Source organism: Arachis stenosperma, chromosome 1 (assembly GCF_014773155.1).
Source record: "Arachis stenosperma cultivar V10309 chromosome 1, arast.V10309.gnm1.PFL2, whole genome shotgun sequence".
NCBI lineage: Eukaryota > Viridiplantae > Streptophyta > Magnoliopsida > Fabales > Fabaceae > Arachis > Arachis stenosperma.
Genome location: NC_080377.1, coordinates 5,939,501 through 5,954,969, shown reverse-complemented (window position 1 = coordinate 5,954,969; position 15,469 = coordinate 5,939,501). Strand labels below are relative to the sequence as shown.

At 30.4% G+C, this 15,469-nt stretch overlaps 2 protein-coding genes across 2 annotated transcripts; one reads left to right on the top strand and one right to left on the bottom strand.

Annotated features, from left to right (window-relative positions):
* The first annotated feature begins 595 nt into the window (after positions 1-595).
* On the top strand, positions 596-6,122 carry LOC130968918 (uncharacterized). Its single transcript, XM_057894425.1, has 10 exons — positions 596-751; positions 846-1,054; positions 1,922-2,126; positions 2,794-2,884; positions 3,067-3,212; positions 3,386-3,629; positions 4,386-4,490; positions 4,565-4,747; positions 4,926-5,127; positions 5,405-6,122. Exons 2-10 carry the CDS (start codon positions 898-900, stop codon positions 5,881-5,883), a joined length of 1,812 nt encoding a protein of 603 aa, XP_057750408.1. The 5' UTR covers positions 596-751; positions 846-897; the 3' UTR covers positions 5,884-6,122.
* Positions 6,123-12,920: 6,798 nt separating this feature from the next.
* On the bottom strand, positions 12,921-15,246 carry LOC130944022 (transcription factor DIVARICATA-like). Its single transcript, XM_057872143.1, has 2 exons — positions 13,908-15,246; positions 12,921-13,500 (listed from the first exon to the last, which is right to left on the bottom strand). Exons 1-2 carry the CDS (start codon positions 14,384-14,386, stop codon positions 12,972-12,974), a joined length of 1,008 nt encoding a protein of 335 aa, XP_057728126.1. The 5' UTR covers positions 14,387-15,246; the 3' UTR covers positions 12,921-12,971.
* Positions 15,247-15,469: the final 223 nt, after the last annotated feature.

Below are 15,469 nucleotides of genomic sequence, written 5' to 3'. Positions count from 1 at the left end.
CGTTTTGTAATTAAATATATGTGTGAAACTACTTTACATTAAGTTATTAATCGTCTATCAAAACTAAATTCACTTCTATATTCTCAAAATTTTAAAATGCTTAATAAAAATATTTTTATATGAAACTAAGAATTTAATTTTGGTACACTATTAATATAAAGTAGTTTTATACGTATATCTAATTACGTACTGTCATATCAGCAAAAATAATTACCTTTTATATTAAGCATGTAATTGATCATCTAAAAGAACATATGTGATTACATGACTGTATAAAACGTTTTTAAAACTCATCAATCTAATTATGTGCTTGTTATTTTTTATTTTTTAGCGTGTTTGATAAATTTTTAATAGTAAAAATAAAATATTAAAAAATCAAAAAAATATTTTTTTAAAATAATTATAATTTATATATTTTTTACATAATAAATATATAAAAAATATTTTTATATTATTATGTTTAAATATAATTGATAAATAAAAAAATTATATAAAATATTCAAATACAAAATTTTTTTATTTTTTTATAAAATTTTTTAAAAAATATATTTAAAAAAAAATTTAGATACTCAGTTCAAACAAGCTCCTTGTGTCTGCTTTATAGTATGTTCTTGTCCGATAGTCCGAGTAGTTTTATCAAATATTTAAAACTTTTCAAAGCATTTTTGTGGCGATGGAATAAATGATTGGAGGACACAATTTTTTGCACTATAATTAAGGAAGTGCAGAGTGCAGATGTTTGCAGAAAACGGTAACAACTATGAACGTTATCCGCAACAACCACCTACCTACCCTCTTTTTGTCTTTTCTTTTCTGTTAACCCAACTTCTATTCGATTCTTTCAGCTCTAACTAACTCAAATTGAATTGATATTCATCCAATCAAGAAACAAAAGCCATGGAGGATGATTGTTTGTACAAAAATCCAAAGGCTCCCATTGAAGCGCGCGTCAAGGACCTTCTTTCCCGGATGACTCTGCAGGAGAAGATTGGTCAGATGACTCAGATCGAGCGTAGTTTTGCTACCCCTTTTGCCCTCTCACATTTCTCCATTGGTACTTACCCCTTCCTCTATTGACTTTGACTGTGTCACTTACAAGTGTGTGCTTTCATGTTTTGGGTGGAATATGTAACTAATCCCCTAAATTATGAATCGTTGTTTATTTGTACTCTATAGACATGATACATAACAGAATTGCGCAATGTTATCGTTTGATCCATGTAATCGACCATATCTGGCTGATGTTGCTTCTTTGTCTTTGTGTACTTTATGGCTCAAACTTTTCTAGTGAAGACGATAATTGAGAACTGTAGGATGGTTTGACATAGATGACTAAATTGCTTGACATATCATGTGTCGATATTTTAACTATCATCTTCAGTATACATTTGTGACTTTGTATTCGTTGTTGAATTGATGAAGTAGCAATGAACTTGTTGGAAGTTGAAATGATTTTGACTTGAATTACCCAATTGAATGTGTGTCTTAAAAGTTAGAACCTTGACCTCTACGTGTATGTAAGTTTTAGCCCTCCTTTTTTTTTTCTTTCATAAGCTTTGAAGTTGGAAATTGAAAGAAAGTTTCAGGGACCCCAATTAAAAACGCTTCATAAATAATGAGAATTTTGATGTCTGTGTGTATATTTATCGGTCCATTTGTGCAAGCTTTGAACTTTTTGAACAAGTTTGAGGGACCTCAATTGAGAAGGTTTCTTGTATAAAAAGATAAGAAGGAAATTTGATGTGTGTATCTTTGTGCTTACATCTTCTGCTAGCTCTGGGCTAGTTGGGAGTTGAAACGATTTCAGTGTACCCCAAATTGAGAGCTTGTCTTAGAAATGGGAACTTTGATGTCCCCGTGTGTGCTTGTGGTGTTTTGGACTTTATCCTTTGTTGGCATTTGACTACATGTTCATTTATAGGCAGCATACTTAATTCTGGAGGCAGCATACCTTTTGAAAATGCTCGTTCATCGGATTGGGCTGATATGATTGATGGCTTTCAAAAATCAGCTCTCAAGTCAAGGCTTGGAATACCAATCATCTACGGGCTTGATGCAGTTCATGGTAATAATAATGTTTACGGTGCAACCATATTTCCTCACAATGTTGGCCTCGGAGCTACTAGGTTTGTATGCACTTTTCCTGTCCTTTAGAACTCAATTAGCATATGAATTTAATACTTTTACATTGGGCAGCGGTTAAAGAGTAAAGCATATGGCATGAAGTAATTATGTGGTTTTATTGTTTGACTATTTTTGAGAAAACAATGCATAATTATGAGAAAAGAACAATTGATCAGGGGTTTCATTTGACAGGACTGCATGTTAGTCTGTCATTTTAAATATGTTTAGTCAACAGTAGCCGACACTAATAATCGTATTTCTTATACTGGAGAGATGGGAAGTGCTAAAAGATATTGTTTTGAAAGCTTCTTGATATGTTGATATTGTGGATTAAAATGCTGTTCAACAATGTTCATTCCTACAAATATAAATGTGATATTGAGTTGATAAAGTGATACAAAGTTCAATAGTACTAATTTGTAATCAAATACTCAGAGTTACACATTCATTTAGATCCCTACAATTTGGAAGAGTGTGATTAGGCCCCTCCATTGTACAAAGTTTTTTTTAACAACCAGGTTCCCTTGGTTTAAAAATTTTGTTGTCAAAACCCTATAAACCGCTTTTAGGAGTTTTACAATATAGGGATCTTAGCTGGAGGAAACATTACATTAGATGTAGAATCCCCCTGAAATCAATTTCGGATTTTAACTGGTGGAATTCTTGTAGAGATGCTGATATAGCTGAAAGAATTGGAGCCGCTACAGCACTCGAAGTTAGAGCAAGTGGAGCTCACTATACCTTTGCTCCTTGTGTGGCAGTAAGGCACTGCATTCAACTAGCCATTCTATGCATAGATGTATTATGCTTTTGCAAATTTGCATTGCTACGATGCACTGATTTACATGTTTCAAACAGCAGATAAAAGAAGTAAAATATATTAACTCTTGCATCTTTCTTTTATTTTTATTTTCATTAAAAGGCACTTGGTTAAATATACAGGTCTGCAAAGATCCTAGATGGGGAAGATGCTATGAGAGTTATGGTGAAGACACCGAAATAGTCAGAAAGATGACTTCCATCGTTTCGGGTTTGCAGGGCAAGCCACCTGAAGGACATGAACATGGATACCCTTTTGTAGCTGGAAGGTACCACCATACTACTGTACTAGGAAAAACTACAAAAGTTTCAAGCTAATGATATTTTGTAACAGATTATCCAATTTGTATATTTTTTTTAATTTGTTCAATTCTCTCATGTCATGAACTGACCATTACTTTTTATGTCAAATTGTTCATGTTATGTACAATTTATTCTTCAGGAACAACGTTGTTGCATGTGCCAAGCATTTTGTCGGAGATGGCGGTACTTCTAAAGGTGAAAACGAGGGAAATACTATATTATCATATGAAGAATTAGAGAGAATTCACATGGCACCTTACTTAGACTGCATTTCCCAGGGAGTTTCAACGGTTATGGCATCTTATTCTAGCTGGAATGGGCGCAAACTCCATGCTGACCGTTTTCTTTTGACTAAAATCTTGAAAGAAAGGCTAGGTTTTAAGGTAAAACAACTCACAATATTCTCATTATAACTACAAATGTTACACATCTGCAGTTATTTGGTAAATGTAGAAATCGTTTCTCATTTTTCTTATTCAAAACACAGGGACCCTTATTGTTATCTTATTTCCATTACTAGATTATAGATAAGAAAATCATTTAAAAGCTCCCACCTAACAATCAAGCTTTGTTGAAATTTCATCAACTAAGTGGTTAGGAATTTAATCCATGCTTAGATTGAAGTTGCACATGTGGACTCATTGGGATATAAAATCGTTCGCGGGCCTCTCCAAGGAGAGTTGGTTTTTGACATGGTATCAAGGTTTCTTTGACCAATTGATCAAATAATTCGATTCTTGCCTCCCACATTTTCTAGATATAGGTTGAATTTTTAGACCAATTGATCTTAAGAAATGGGTTAGCACATAATCTATCATTCAAATTCAAAGGTCTTTGATGTGAAGAGGCATGTTAATAAAACCATTTATATGTCTTACACTGAGAATTTGAAAGTTGGTCCTTTATAACAAAACCTGTATATATGTCTAAGTTGCCAGGAGTTCAATCCTTGCAATCCTTATACTTCTCATGAAAGATAAACTGTTGTTCACACTTCAATGCCCAATTGATCTTGCATAAAGGGGTATAAAATGGTTTTATGAGCCTCCATATATCAGTACAATTTTTTTTGCCTTTTATTTTGTTTCTTCGTTTGATTATAGCACTTTTATTTTAACTATACTGCTGCTGTTATATAGGGCTTTTTGATTTCTGACTGGGAGGGACTTGATCGTCTTTGCCATCCTCACGGATCAAATTATCCCTACTGCATTAAATCTGCTGTCAATGCTGGAATTGACATGGTATAGATCTTCAACAAGTGGAATTTTTTACTAGAACTTTTTTAATTTGTTCATTTATTTAAGATTACATACAGGTAATGGTGGGTTTACAATTTGAACCATTCATTGAAGATTTGACCTCTCTTGTTAAATCGGGGGAAGTACCAATAAGCAGAATTGATGATGCTGTTGAGCGAATTTTGAGAGTGAAGTTCGCCGCTGGTCTTTTTGAATTTCCTTTTAGTGACAGATCTTTGCTAGATACGGTTGGATGCAAGGTAAGAAAATAATCTCTTTGACCCTTTCTAAGTTGATTTTTATTTCATGATTCAAATATCAACATCATTGTAGGTAATTGTGTAAACTATTGCTACTTAACTATGTCTATATTTAAATAAAGTCAAGTGAGCAATAGTTAGAAAATTAGTTCTAACTCTGTTTACCCTCATTGTTTAGCAACATAGAGATCTAGCACGCGAAGCAGTTCGAAAGTCCTTGGTTCTGTTGAAAAATGGAAAAGATATTAGCAAACCCTTTCTTCCATTGGATAGGAAAGCAAAGAGAATCCTTGTTGCTGGGACTCATGCCGATGATCTTGGATTTCAGTGTGGAGGTTGGACCAAAACTTGGTATGGATGTAGTGGGAGGATTACCATTGGTAAGCCATTGATTTCGTTGCTTTTCCAACATATTTTGTTTCCTCTGAAAATCTGAGAACCTTTGTTGCCTTCTCAACAATACTGAAGTACTACTTTGCTCATTGCTTCATTAACTAATAAATCTAGAAATTCATTTACTCCATCTATTCCCAAGTTTCAATATTAGTTTTCTAGTAGGGATTGTCCTATACTCATACTTATGATAGCAGTTAAGATTGATTTATACATATGATTACGTTCTTATGTTACAAATGTCTTATACGCCGACCGTTTTAGGGACGACAATCTTGGATGCTGTAAAGGCAACAGTGGGAGCTGAAACTGAAGTTATTTACGAGAAGGTCCCATCGAAAGACACCATAAACAGTAGTGAGTTCTCATTTGCAATTGTAGCTGTTGGTGAACCTCCTTATGCAGAGTCCTTGGGTGACAATTCTGAGCTTAAAATCCCCTTCAATGGACCTGACATTATAAGCTTAGTTGCTGAACAAATCCCAACATTGGTTATTCTGATATCCGGGAGACCCTTACTCTTAGAGCCACAGTTGTTGGAAAAGATAGATGCACTTGTTGCTGCTTGGTTGCCTGGTTCCGAAGCACTGGGAATCGCGGACGTTATCTTTGGCGATCATGACTTCAAGGGTCAATTACCAGTGACTTGGATTCGAAGTGTCGAACAGCTCGATCAACCAACCAATAGAGTTAGTTCACAAGAACCCTTGTTTCCTCTTGGTTTCGGCCTGACATATAAATAGGAGAATTTACATAATTGCTTAAGTACACCAAAGATATAGCAGGGACTCTGTAATAGTGAATGGTATTGGTGCTCCATAGGGAATATTAATTAGTTAATCCATATTATCAATGTATTATAATTGGTCCCCTTGGTTCAATACTTCAGTTCAGATGGGGAGAAATTATTATAGAGCTTATAAGGTCTTTAAACAGATCATAATAAATTGAGATATTAATAATATAAGATGGTTGTCATTCATATGCTATGGCCTCTTCATTGTGAAGCAGTTTGAAAGCCCTTTGTTCTTGTTTTGTTGGTAGAAAGTGCAAATGATCCTTTGAAGATTTTTCTTCCACCAAGAATTCCCCTTACTCATCCGGATGATCTTAGTTTTCAATATTAATTTGCTGTTGCATTTCCAGTTTGAAAGATGAAGAATATGTTTTTATTATCAGGTATGAGTTTTTCTTAATTCTTCTTAAAAGCTAGAACGAGTTTCAAGTATTTTAAGAATATTGGTATTTCAATGATTTTAGCAATTAATTTTAATTATATGTAAATTTTATGATTGAAATCAACAACTAAAATCATTGAAATATTAGTATTTTTGGAATACTTGAAAATTTTCTACAAGTTAAAACATTGGAATTCACAAGAGCACATATACATTTGGTTGATGTATTGTTCTGACTTATTTTCAGCCCTTTGTTCTGACATATTAGGGTTATGTATTATTAGCTTACCGTTATATAATAAGGTTAAGGTATGTTGCATTTTATTTATTTTTATTTATTTTTATTTTAAAGTAGATCCACATGCTAAGTCTTCTATAATTGGAACTCTGACAGAGTAGCAATATGTGAATATTCTTATATACATGGCATTATTCCTTTTTCCACTTGTGTAGTGTCTAAGGTAGATGCTGACAAAATGTCTATAGTGGCTACTCTGATAGCTAGATGACCCTTGTTCTTAGGGCTATGGCCTATGGCTGATGGAGAAAATAATGCTCTTGTTTCTGGTTGGGATCTTGATTACAATGCCAACTATTGGTGACTTGATTCAAAAAGTTGAACAGTTTGATCAACCAGTTGAAGTTAAAATTGATGACAAATTACAATGACTTTCTTTTTAAGGTATGGTAAATGTTCAAATTTACTGTGTTTCCCTCTTTTTGTTCAGGTGACCTTGAGTGTGTGTTTGGATTGTTGTTTATTAAATTAGAATTTGAATGAAAGTGATTTTATAGAATTAATTTTGAGTAAAAGTAAGTTTGTATCAACATGAAAAAAGAATATTTAGTGTTATGTTTAGAGGAATATTTTGGGTAGAATTGATTTAGTGTTATGTTTAGAGAAATATTTAGTCTTATGTTCTATATAAGATACAAGAGGTAATAAATGTTAGGATTTATTTTTGAAATGGATTCATTTGGGTGTAATGCACTAAAATGAAATTTGGGATGATTTACTTTAGTATGGTATCTTCTGCTTTTGATAGGGTTTGAGAAAATTCAACACTAGCATGTATCTATTTTGAATCAAAAAATGTTTTTTTTATTCAGAGTTTCTATTTTGAAATATTATATCAAATTTAGATTTATATCTAAATTTTTTAGTTACTAAATATACTATTACTTAAATTAAAAAAAATGAATGCATTCTTCTCAAAAATAGAGAATAGGGATTTAGAATTTAGTATTTAAAAAAAAAATAATACTACTAATTGAGTTACATAAAGGAATGATTAGGAGAAAAAGAATGTCCTTTACACACAAGACTTTGTTCAACCTTGGGTCCCATGTCATATGCAAATGAACACATTAAAATATTTCACATGGGAAATTTCAATTCATACTCAACTTGGTAGATCTCATAATCTTATTGAGAAGACACCATCTTTTACCCTTCTATTTGTCCACAATCACTAGACTCCTAATCATGAACTCTGTTCCTCAATGCTCAATATTCTGGTTTATTCCCATTATGGGGATACATGATATCTTTTTAAGATACAAATTGCATTAACCAATGAAATTGAGATTTGATGCACCAGCTTTCCGTCCTCTTCAAGTTCCTTATCAATGTGTAACATAAGTCCTAATAATAAAATAACACCATGCCTTAGATTCTAGGACAATTGAAAGCATAGTGAGAATCCTACCCACTTCTCTCATAGCCACTTTAGAAAAAAGGACTTTGTGATCAAAATGCTAGTTGCAAGGACTTTGAGCTTTGTTGACCCCCCATGAAAAGGACATGAGCTTTGTTACCAAATTTTTAAATTTTAATCTTTTTTTTTTTTGGTAGGACTAAACTTTTATTAAGGGAAAAAAGCTTGTCTTAATTTAGTGTAAGGACATGCTTTTGGGTTCATCAAACTCCTTTTGGCACTTTGGTTTGAACTTCAATTCGTTCTAATCTGACTGAGATCGAAACGTTTGAAAAAAACTATGTATTCAGAAAAAAAAATGAAAATGAAAACTTAAAATCATCTAAGTTATAATTTTTGTATTTTTAAGGTAGAAAGACATTTAGGTAGTGTTTGTTTTGAGGTACTGAGACAGAGATTGGAAGATTGAGACTCAGTATCATGTTTGTTGGTTCAGAGATTGGTACTAAAATTTCTGTCTTTGTCTCCAAAATTTCAGTACCTTCAAAAAATAGAGACACAGGAGACTGAAATTTTTAGAGACAGAGACTGAAACTTTAATAATATTTTATACTTAAAATACTCTCATTTCAATTAATTAATTTCAATTTTACCCTTTGTTCAAATTAAATTAGAGTTTTATTCTTGTTTTAATTTCTGTCTCCCATTTTACACCAAACAAAATACTGAGATTTATTTCAGTCTCTATCTCTCAGTTTCAGTCTTTCTGTCTCTGTTTTTCCACCACATACTACCTAAAACATGTTTTGATGAAGAGTTTTAAATTAATTTATGAAAGAAAAAAAAAGAAACTAAAGAGGCATCTCTACTATCCGAATATATCTTTCTTTTCTGTTTTAGGACAAGAACTAAACACATAAGGCTAATATGATTCACAATATCTTAGGTAGCATGTAATTATGCTTGTAACTGTTTGATTCTCCACTAAAATACTTATTCTATATTATTTAATTAGATGCTTAATCCTCCATCATACACCAAAAAGAAAATTGTATTGTAGTTACTACAAACAATGTGGTTAGAAATGGTGCTAAGTGTTGATGGAAATGAGGAATAAAGTGTCCGAGCTACTTTTTAATTCCACTTGCAAAGAAAAAATAAATAAATAAATAAAAGGTGACACTTTCAAATTGAAAAGGATGGTGGTTGGTCTTGTCACATAGTACATGAAAAAAGAAAAATTGAAAACCGACTTGGAGGCCCATGTGGCAGATACTGCCATGCAATGTGTTTGTTTTTATTTGAATTAGGGTTTGCATTTACAAGATATTTTTTTAGCCAAGTTGCAAAGGGATAAAAACAAAGGGCCATCTTAAAAATTGAACAAATTATTTTTGGAATTTCATTGAAATAATTGACAATAAAGTTAGCACAAAAAAAAAAGTGAAAGTACTCTATTACTTTCATAAAAGGTTTACAATTTTTCTTTTTCTTTTTCTTTTTCTTTTTCTTTCCAAAGATTAATTGTGGCAATTTTTGTTGTTGGTTAATGCGTCATGCACCTTGTGTATCATAAACATCGTTCAACAGGAAAATAAATAAAAGTGAAACTGTAGTAGAAAGTAACACATTGGTTTCGATAAATTTAAAATAGAGTAACTTATAAAAAAAAGACATCCTTGAATTATTAAACTACCGAACAAAGTATTTTTAAAATTTATTAATGATAAAATACTTTCATAATTTTTTAAATATGATAAAAATAACAAAAAAAATCCAATTTTTATAAATAGCAAATGAGTTTTATATTTGACAAATTACTTGTGTATTTAATTTTTTTTAAGAATATTTGGATAATTATTTAAAAAAATATATGCAAAAAGTCAAACCAAAATTCAATATCTAGATTTTTGTTAATTTTTTTAAAGTATTTTTGAATATTTAAAAAAAAGATTTGTAAAAAAATATATTTAGCGTATAATTATTAAATTTTAAACATAAAAATATTTTATTTTTATAAGTATGTTTATAAAAAATCATATCAAAATTCAAGTCCTTTATGAGAGTTATATATTTGATAATTAAGTAATTTTATTGTATTTTAAAATATTTAAAAAAAATTGTCGAGTTAACAAATTTAAATGATACTTTTATCAAACAATTTAATAATTTAGAGACATTTTTAATAGTTTACTCCTCAAAATTTCCAACTTCATGTTGTTGCATAATTTTACTATGAAGTCCACTAAGCTGAACCGTCCAATATTCAATCATTCATTACTTTTATGAACGAATGGCATTGTTCATACTTTGTCCTTAAGTGAGTAAAATAAATAGAAATAATCTAATCATATATACAATCATAATTTAATTTGTTCATAGAAAGAAGGAAAGCTAATATTAAGTGATGATTTATGCATCTCTAATCAAATGCACATAATAATATGTGCACTTTATATACCAATCAATTTCCCCACCTTCTTCAAATCTGCAAATTGACCACTTGAACTCATTTTAATAATCAATTGTTAAAAATAATAATATAAACTTATCAAACCGTCAAAGTAGTGTATTCCAGAGAGATATAATACATTTATTTTCTCTAAAACAAAAATAATTTTATTGTTTTCGTTGTTTTTTTTCTTAACAAAAATTTTAAAATAGAAAATATTAAAAAATAAAAATTAAAACATAAATGAATCAAATCTTTAAAAATTTAGAGTGTGTTTGGTTTGTGTTTCATTTTTAATATTTTCTGTTTTTTGAATTTAAAAAAAAAGTAAAAATAAAAAATAAAATTTTATTATTTTTATTGTTTTTATTTTTTTTACAAAATTCAAAAATAAAAATAAAAAATATAAATACAAACCAAACACACCCTTAGAATCTTCTGTATATTTTTAAAAGTTAAAAACTAAAATATACCTTAAAATTTGGGAGTTAAATCTATCCTAAACTCTAACTTATATTTTAACTTTTGTTGGTTTCTACATATGTCGTAATCGATTCTGAATCAATTAATATTTAAAAAAACAAATGCTAGAGTCAAAATGGTGTAACACGTTTACTAACTTATTGATCTTTAACTTTAAGTGATAATTTATAAAAATAAAATAAAACTGCTCTTAATTTATAGATTCTCCCAAGGGAAAAGGGTAGTAAGAGTGTTGCAACCGTGTCCAATGTGGAATATGAGAAAGAGAGCACACTCACTGATTTTTAGATCCTTACCACTTTTTCAAGTTTAATCATAAAGAATAAGTGGTAATTGACCATGACATTAGTACTAATATATTAATAAGAATCAAGTTATTAATTATAGTCTAAATTTAATCAGAACTGTATTAGCAACTTCATTAATTATTTAATTTGATATTTTCAATTATGATGAGGTCCACAAAGCACTCTCTGTGGAAGGAAGGAAGAGAGGAAGATACTCATTCTCTCTTTCAAAGAAAAGCAAAATGATATGTGGTTCTCACCCAAAAAAGAGAATCTCAATTTCTCCTTTCGGTCTTGTATATAATAAATTCAAGTAAAATTTTTCTATTGAATTTTTCATAAAAATATTGGCGTATAAAATTCATATGAAAAATAGAGTGTGTTTGTTTTGTATTTTTATTTTCGATATTTTTTGTATTTAAAATTTTATAAATAAAATAAAAAAATTAAATTTTAGTATTATTATTATTTTTATAAAATTCAAAAAATAAAAAACGCTAAAATTAAAATAAAAAATACAAACTAAATGTACCCTAAATTTTTTCAATTTTTAAATGTTACACTTGCATATATATATATATGAATCAATGATAACGAATGTGTTCCTCTCATTTCATTACTACTAATAAGGAATACACTAACATAAAGTGGTTAATTTAATTTAGAAAAGGATAAAGACATATGTATCAAGAAGTTAGACAACCAAATTGTGATCAGTCATTTGTTCTTAAGTAAAATATTATAATAAAAAATAAGCATTACATTAAATGTAATTTATTTGAAAAAAACTAATTTTTTGTGTGACAATTTGAAACTACTAAATTATACATTATTTAAAGTCAAAAAGGTAATTTAAAACTAATGGCAAGTTAATAGGCTGAAGAGTTATTTTTTTAGTGAAGTAAGGCTTAGGTTGTCTCCACAAGTGGGTTCAAAAACTTTGGCCAATCAAAATAAGGGTAGTGAAACATTTAAAATTGTGTTTTAATACATAGAGGCTCCGTACATATAGAATCACATAATAATAATAAAAAGACTATGATGCTTTATTTGGGCTTAGATTTCAGTGTCTATTGTACACTATCACTACTCTACAAGGTGATCAAAACCTCTTGGGAATTCCACATGAAACACATTATAACCTATGAATTTTAATTAGATAATGATTAGTATTCTAAGAGTATTATTTAAAAACACCATAGTTAAAAAATTACAAAATTCTCTAAACCAATGTATTTATTAAAACTCTCTTTAACTAAATCCTTAAAAATTAGCTAATTAATTTGTTAATTACCTAATGAATCCTACTTGTACATCTTATCTTTGGAGAACAATTGCTAAGGTATCATAGTACAATTTTATTAAGCGTACACTAAAAATTAACCATCAAATCAGCCATTCATATATAATATATATTAAAATATAAAATATACATTAAAAATAAATTAAGCTACATATATATTTATATAAAAATATACTTAAAACTTATGCCTAAGAAGTGTCTTAAAACAAAAAACATTTTCCCTATTTTCATCTCTCTCTTTTTAAATAAAATTCAAATCCATGACAAGAATTATGCAGTAATCTAATGTAAATATATTCACATAAAACTAGGAAGGAAAATCGCACAATCACTATATTTTACTCTCTCTCTCTCTCTCTCTCTCTCTCTATATATATATATATAACTGAAGAAAAGATAGTACTAGTTCTAGGCATAAATAATTTGAATACAAGCAGGCATATATGATAGTAATGTGTTGTAAGGGACAACTACATTTGGAAAGCAATGTTTTGTGTCTGAAGTGCTAAGTAAGAAGACTCATTAAGAGCACTTTTATGCATATTCTGACCCTGCATCTTAAAACCATAGGAGGAATTAACACCATAATGATGAGACATAAAAGCTTCATCATCATTGTTGAATCTCATAGTAGATACTCCTCCTCCTGAATTTGACTTAGTATCATCATTATCATTATTAATATTATTGTTCCATTGGAATTTCCCTATAGGATTTGAATTTGAGAACACCATGGAATGATGGTGTTGTGGTGAAGTGGATCTCTTGCTGCTATCTTCTGAGGAAGGATTAGCAAGTGTTCTGTTGTTGTCTGTGAGGTTAACTGTTGTTATGTCATGGATGCTTGCCCTCCTCTTGTCTTTGCCGCCGGAGAGCTGTCGGATGAAGTACTTCTGAGCATGGCTCGCCACCTGAGTTGGCGTCCGAGTGATCACGAAGTTGCGCGAAATGTTCCTCCAATCTCCTTTGCCATACTTCTTTAGACCAAGTAGGAACAATCTGCACAAACACAACTTTTCATGTTCAGGTCTCAATCCAACAACCAAAAACAGAACATGAATTTGATTAATGCTAACTACAACATTCAAAAGCTTATAAAACCTCAACACCAATAACAAGAATTACTCACTCAATCACTTTCATCTGTTACTGTCACTCTTTAGTACATTATGAAATAAACCTATCCCAATGCTAGCACTAAGCTATAATTCTAAATCTTAACAAATACATATAATTCATATCAAGGAGATTATAGACTATAAAATACAACCACCAATGCTTACTTTCCTTACTAGATTTAATTCTTATGTTTTGTTACCATTTACAAGTGTATCCAATTATGAAACTTTCTATCATTAAAATTAAACTTAAAAGGTAAAAAAGAAGGTAAGAAGTGATAAGCTTACTTATGCTCTTCTTCAGTCCAAGGCACACCTTTCTTCCTCTCTTGTTCTGGTGTTTTTGAAGATCTCTTTGCAGCAACACCAATTCCTTTAAACCCATCATACCCAGAACAACTATTGTTGACCCAATCCAATGTAAAAGGTGAAGTAGTTGTTGTTGTGCTGGTACTGTAACCTGGAATTGGTACCAACCCATTTTCAATATCACTAACATCTGCTAACAATTCATGGTACTGCTTCATCACATCAAGAACAGTTTTCCCTGGAATCATCTCAGCTACCCTGTGCCACCTATCTGGTGTATCCTTATCATGCAAAGCAAGAGCATTCTCAAACAATTTGTTCTCTTCATGGGTCCATTTTGTGCTGCTCCTATTATTGTTGTTGTTGATGATGTTGTTATCTCCAAGAAACCAATGAGTTGTGTTGTTATGATGAACATAAGGTGAAGAAGGAGAGAGTACTTCTACTTCCCACTTCATCACACCCAACTAATTAATTGCACAATTTATGTCTATAATTTCAAAGATTTCAATGAAAAGATTCAAACTTTATAGAGAAACAAACATGGGTTTTGAACTTTTGAAGCAGAGGTGGAGGTTTTACCACAACACTACTAAGGATAAATCCCACAAAGAACCTTTTTTTAATTAAAAAAATAAAATTAAAATTCAAAGGAATCAGAATACCCCTTTTTATGTGTAGGACAAGTGCTCTACAGGAATCTAGAAAAAAAAAGACACACTTTGTTTTAAAATTAAACAAAAAGGAAATTTGAAGAGAATAATACTCCTAAATTGAGATTGATGAAGGAAAGTATTATTTCCTAATTGGTACAAAAGGATTAACCTAGAACCACTACTGAGATCTAATTCCCATGAAAAATTGAAAGATAACAACTTTCATAGATGGAAAGTTCTTACAATTACTTATTGCAGCTTCTAACTTATGCTCAACCCAATTTAGAAAGAAGAAAATGAAAGAAGGAAAATAGGAGAATGCAAAATACAATGAATGGTGCAAACCCAAACTAGGAAAGTAGCAGAAAGACTACAGAATTTAAAAGGGTCTTTAATAAGTTTGAAAACAATAAAACTTTTTTTGTGGGGGAGAGACAAAATTGGATTTTTTTTTTTTAAGTTCCCTTTTCCTTGATTCTGAGGAACAGAAAACAAAGGGGGTTGAATTATATGGAAGCTGAAAGCAAGGACACTACCAAGCTTCAAGGAATGAATAAAAAATACAAACTTTGGTTATATAACAATAACAGCAACAATGATAATAATAATGGTCTTTCACAAAAGGGGGAAAGCACAAGAAAGAAAGTGGATGAAGCTGGTGAGCTTTGATTGGGTGCAATATGTTTATGGATCCTGCAACTATATAATATAAAAAATTATAAATTAAAAAAGAAAAAAAAAGGAAAAGTTCCCTCTTTTAGTCTTTTTATAATAATAGGAACCCCTTGCTACTGTGCACTTTTTTCAAAAAATATGTAAATAAATAGGAAGACATATATATTTCTTTTATAAGATGCTCTGTTATTTGTTCACATATGCTTGTCA

Coding starts and splice junctions, on each gene's coding strand:
- LOC130968918 (XM_057894425.1), top strand. CDS start 898: ATGGAGGATGATTGTTTGTACAAAAATCCAAAGGCTCCCATTGAAGCG. Junction 2,127..2,793: donor GTTGGCCTCGGAGCTACTAG/GTTTGTATGCAC, acceptor GAATTCTTGTAG/AGATGCTGATATAGCTGAAA. Junction 2,885..3,066: donor CCTTTGCTCCTTGTGTGGCA/GTAAGGCACTGC, acceptor TTAAATATACAG/GTCTGCAAAGATCCTAGATG.
- LOC130944022 (XM_057872143.1), bottom strand. CDS start 14,386: ATGAAGTGGGAAGTAGAAGTACTCTCTCCTTCTTCACCTTATGTTCAT. Junction 13,501..13,907: donor TGGACTGAAGAAGAGCATAA/GTAAGCTTATCA, acceptor GTGTTTGTGCAG/ATTGTTCCTACTTGGTCTAA.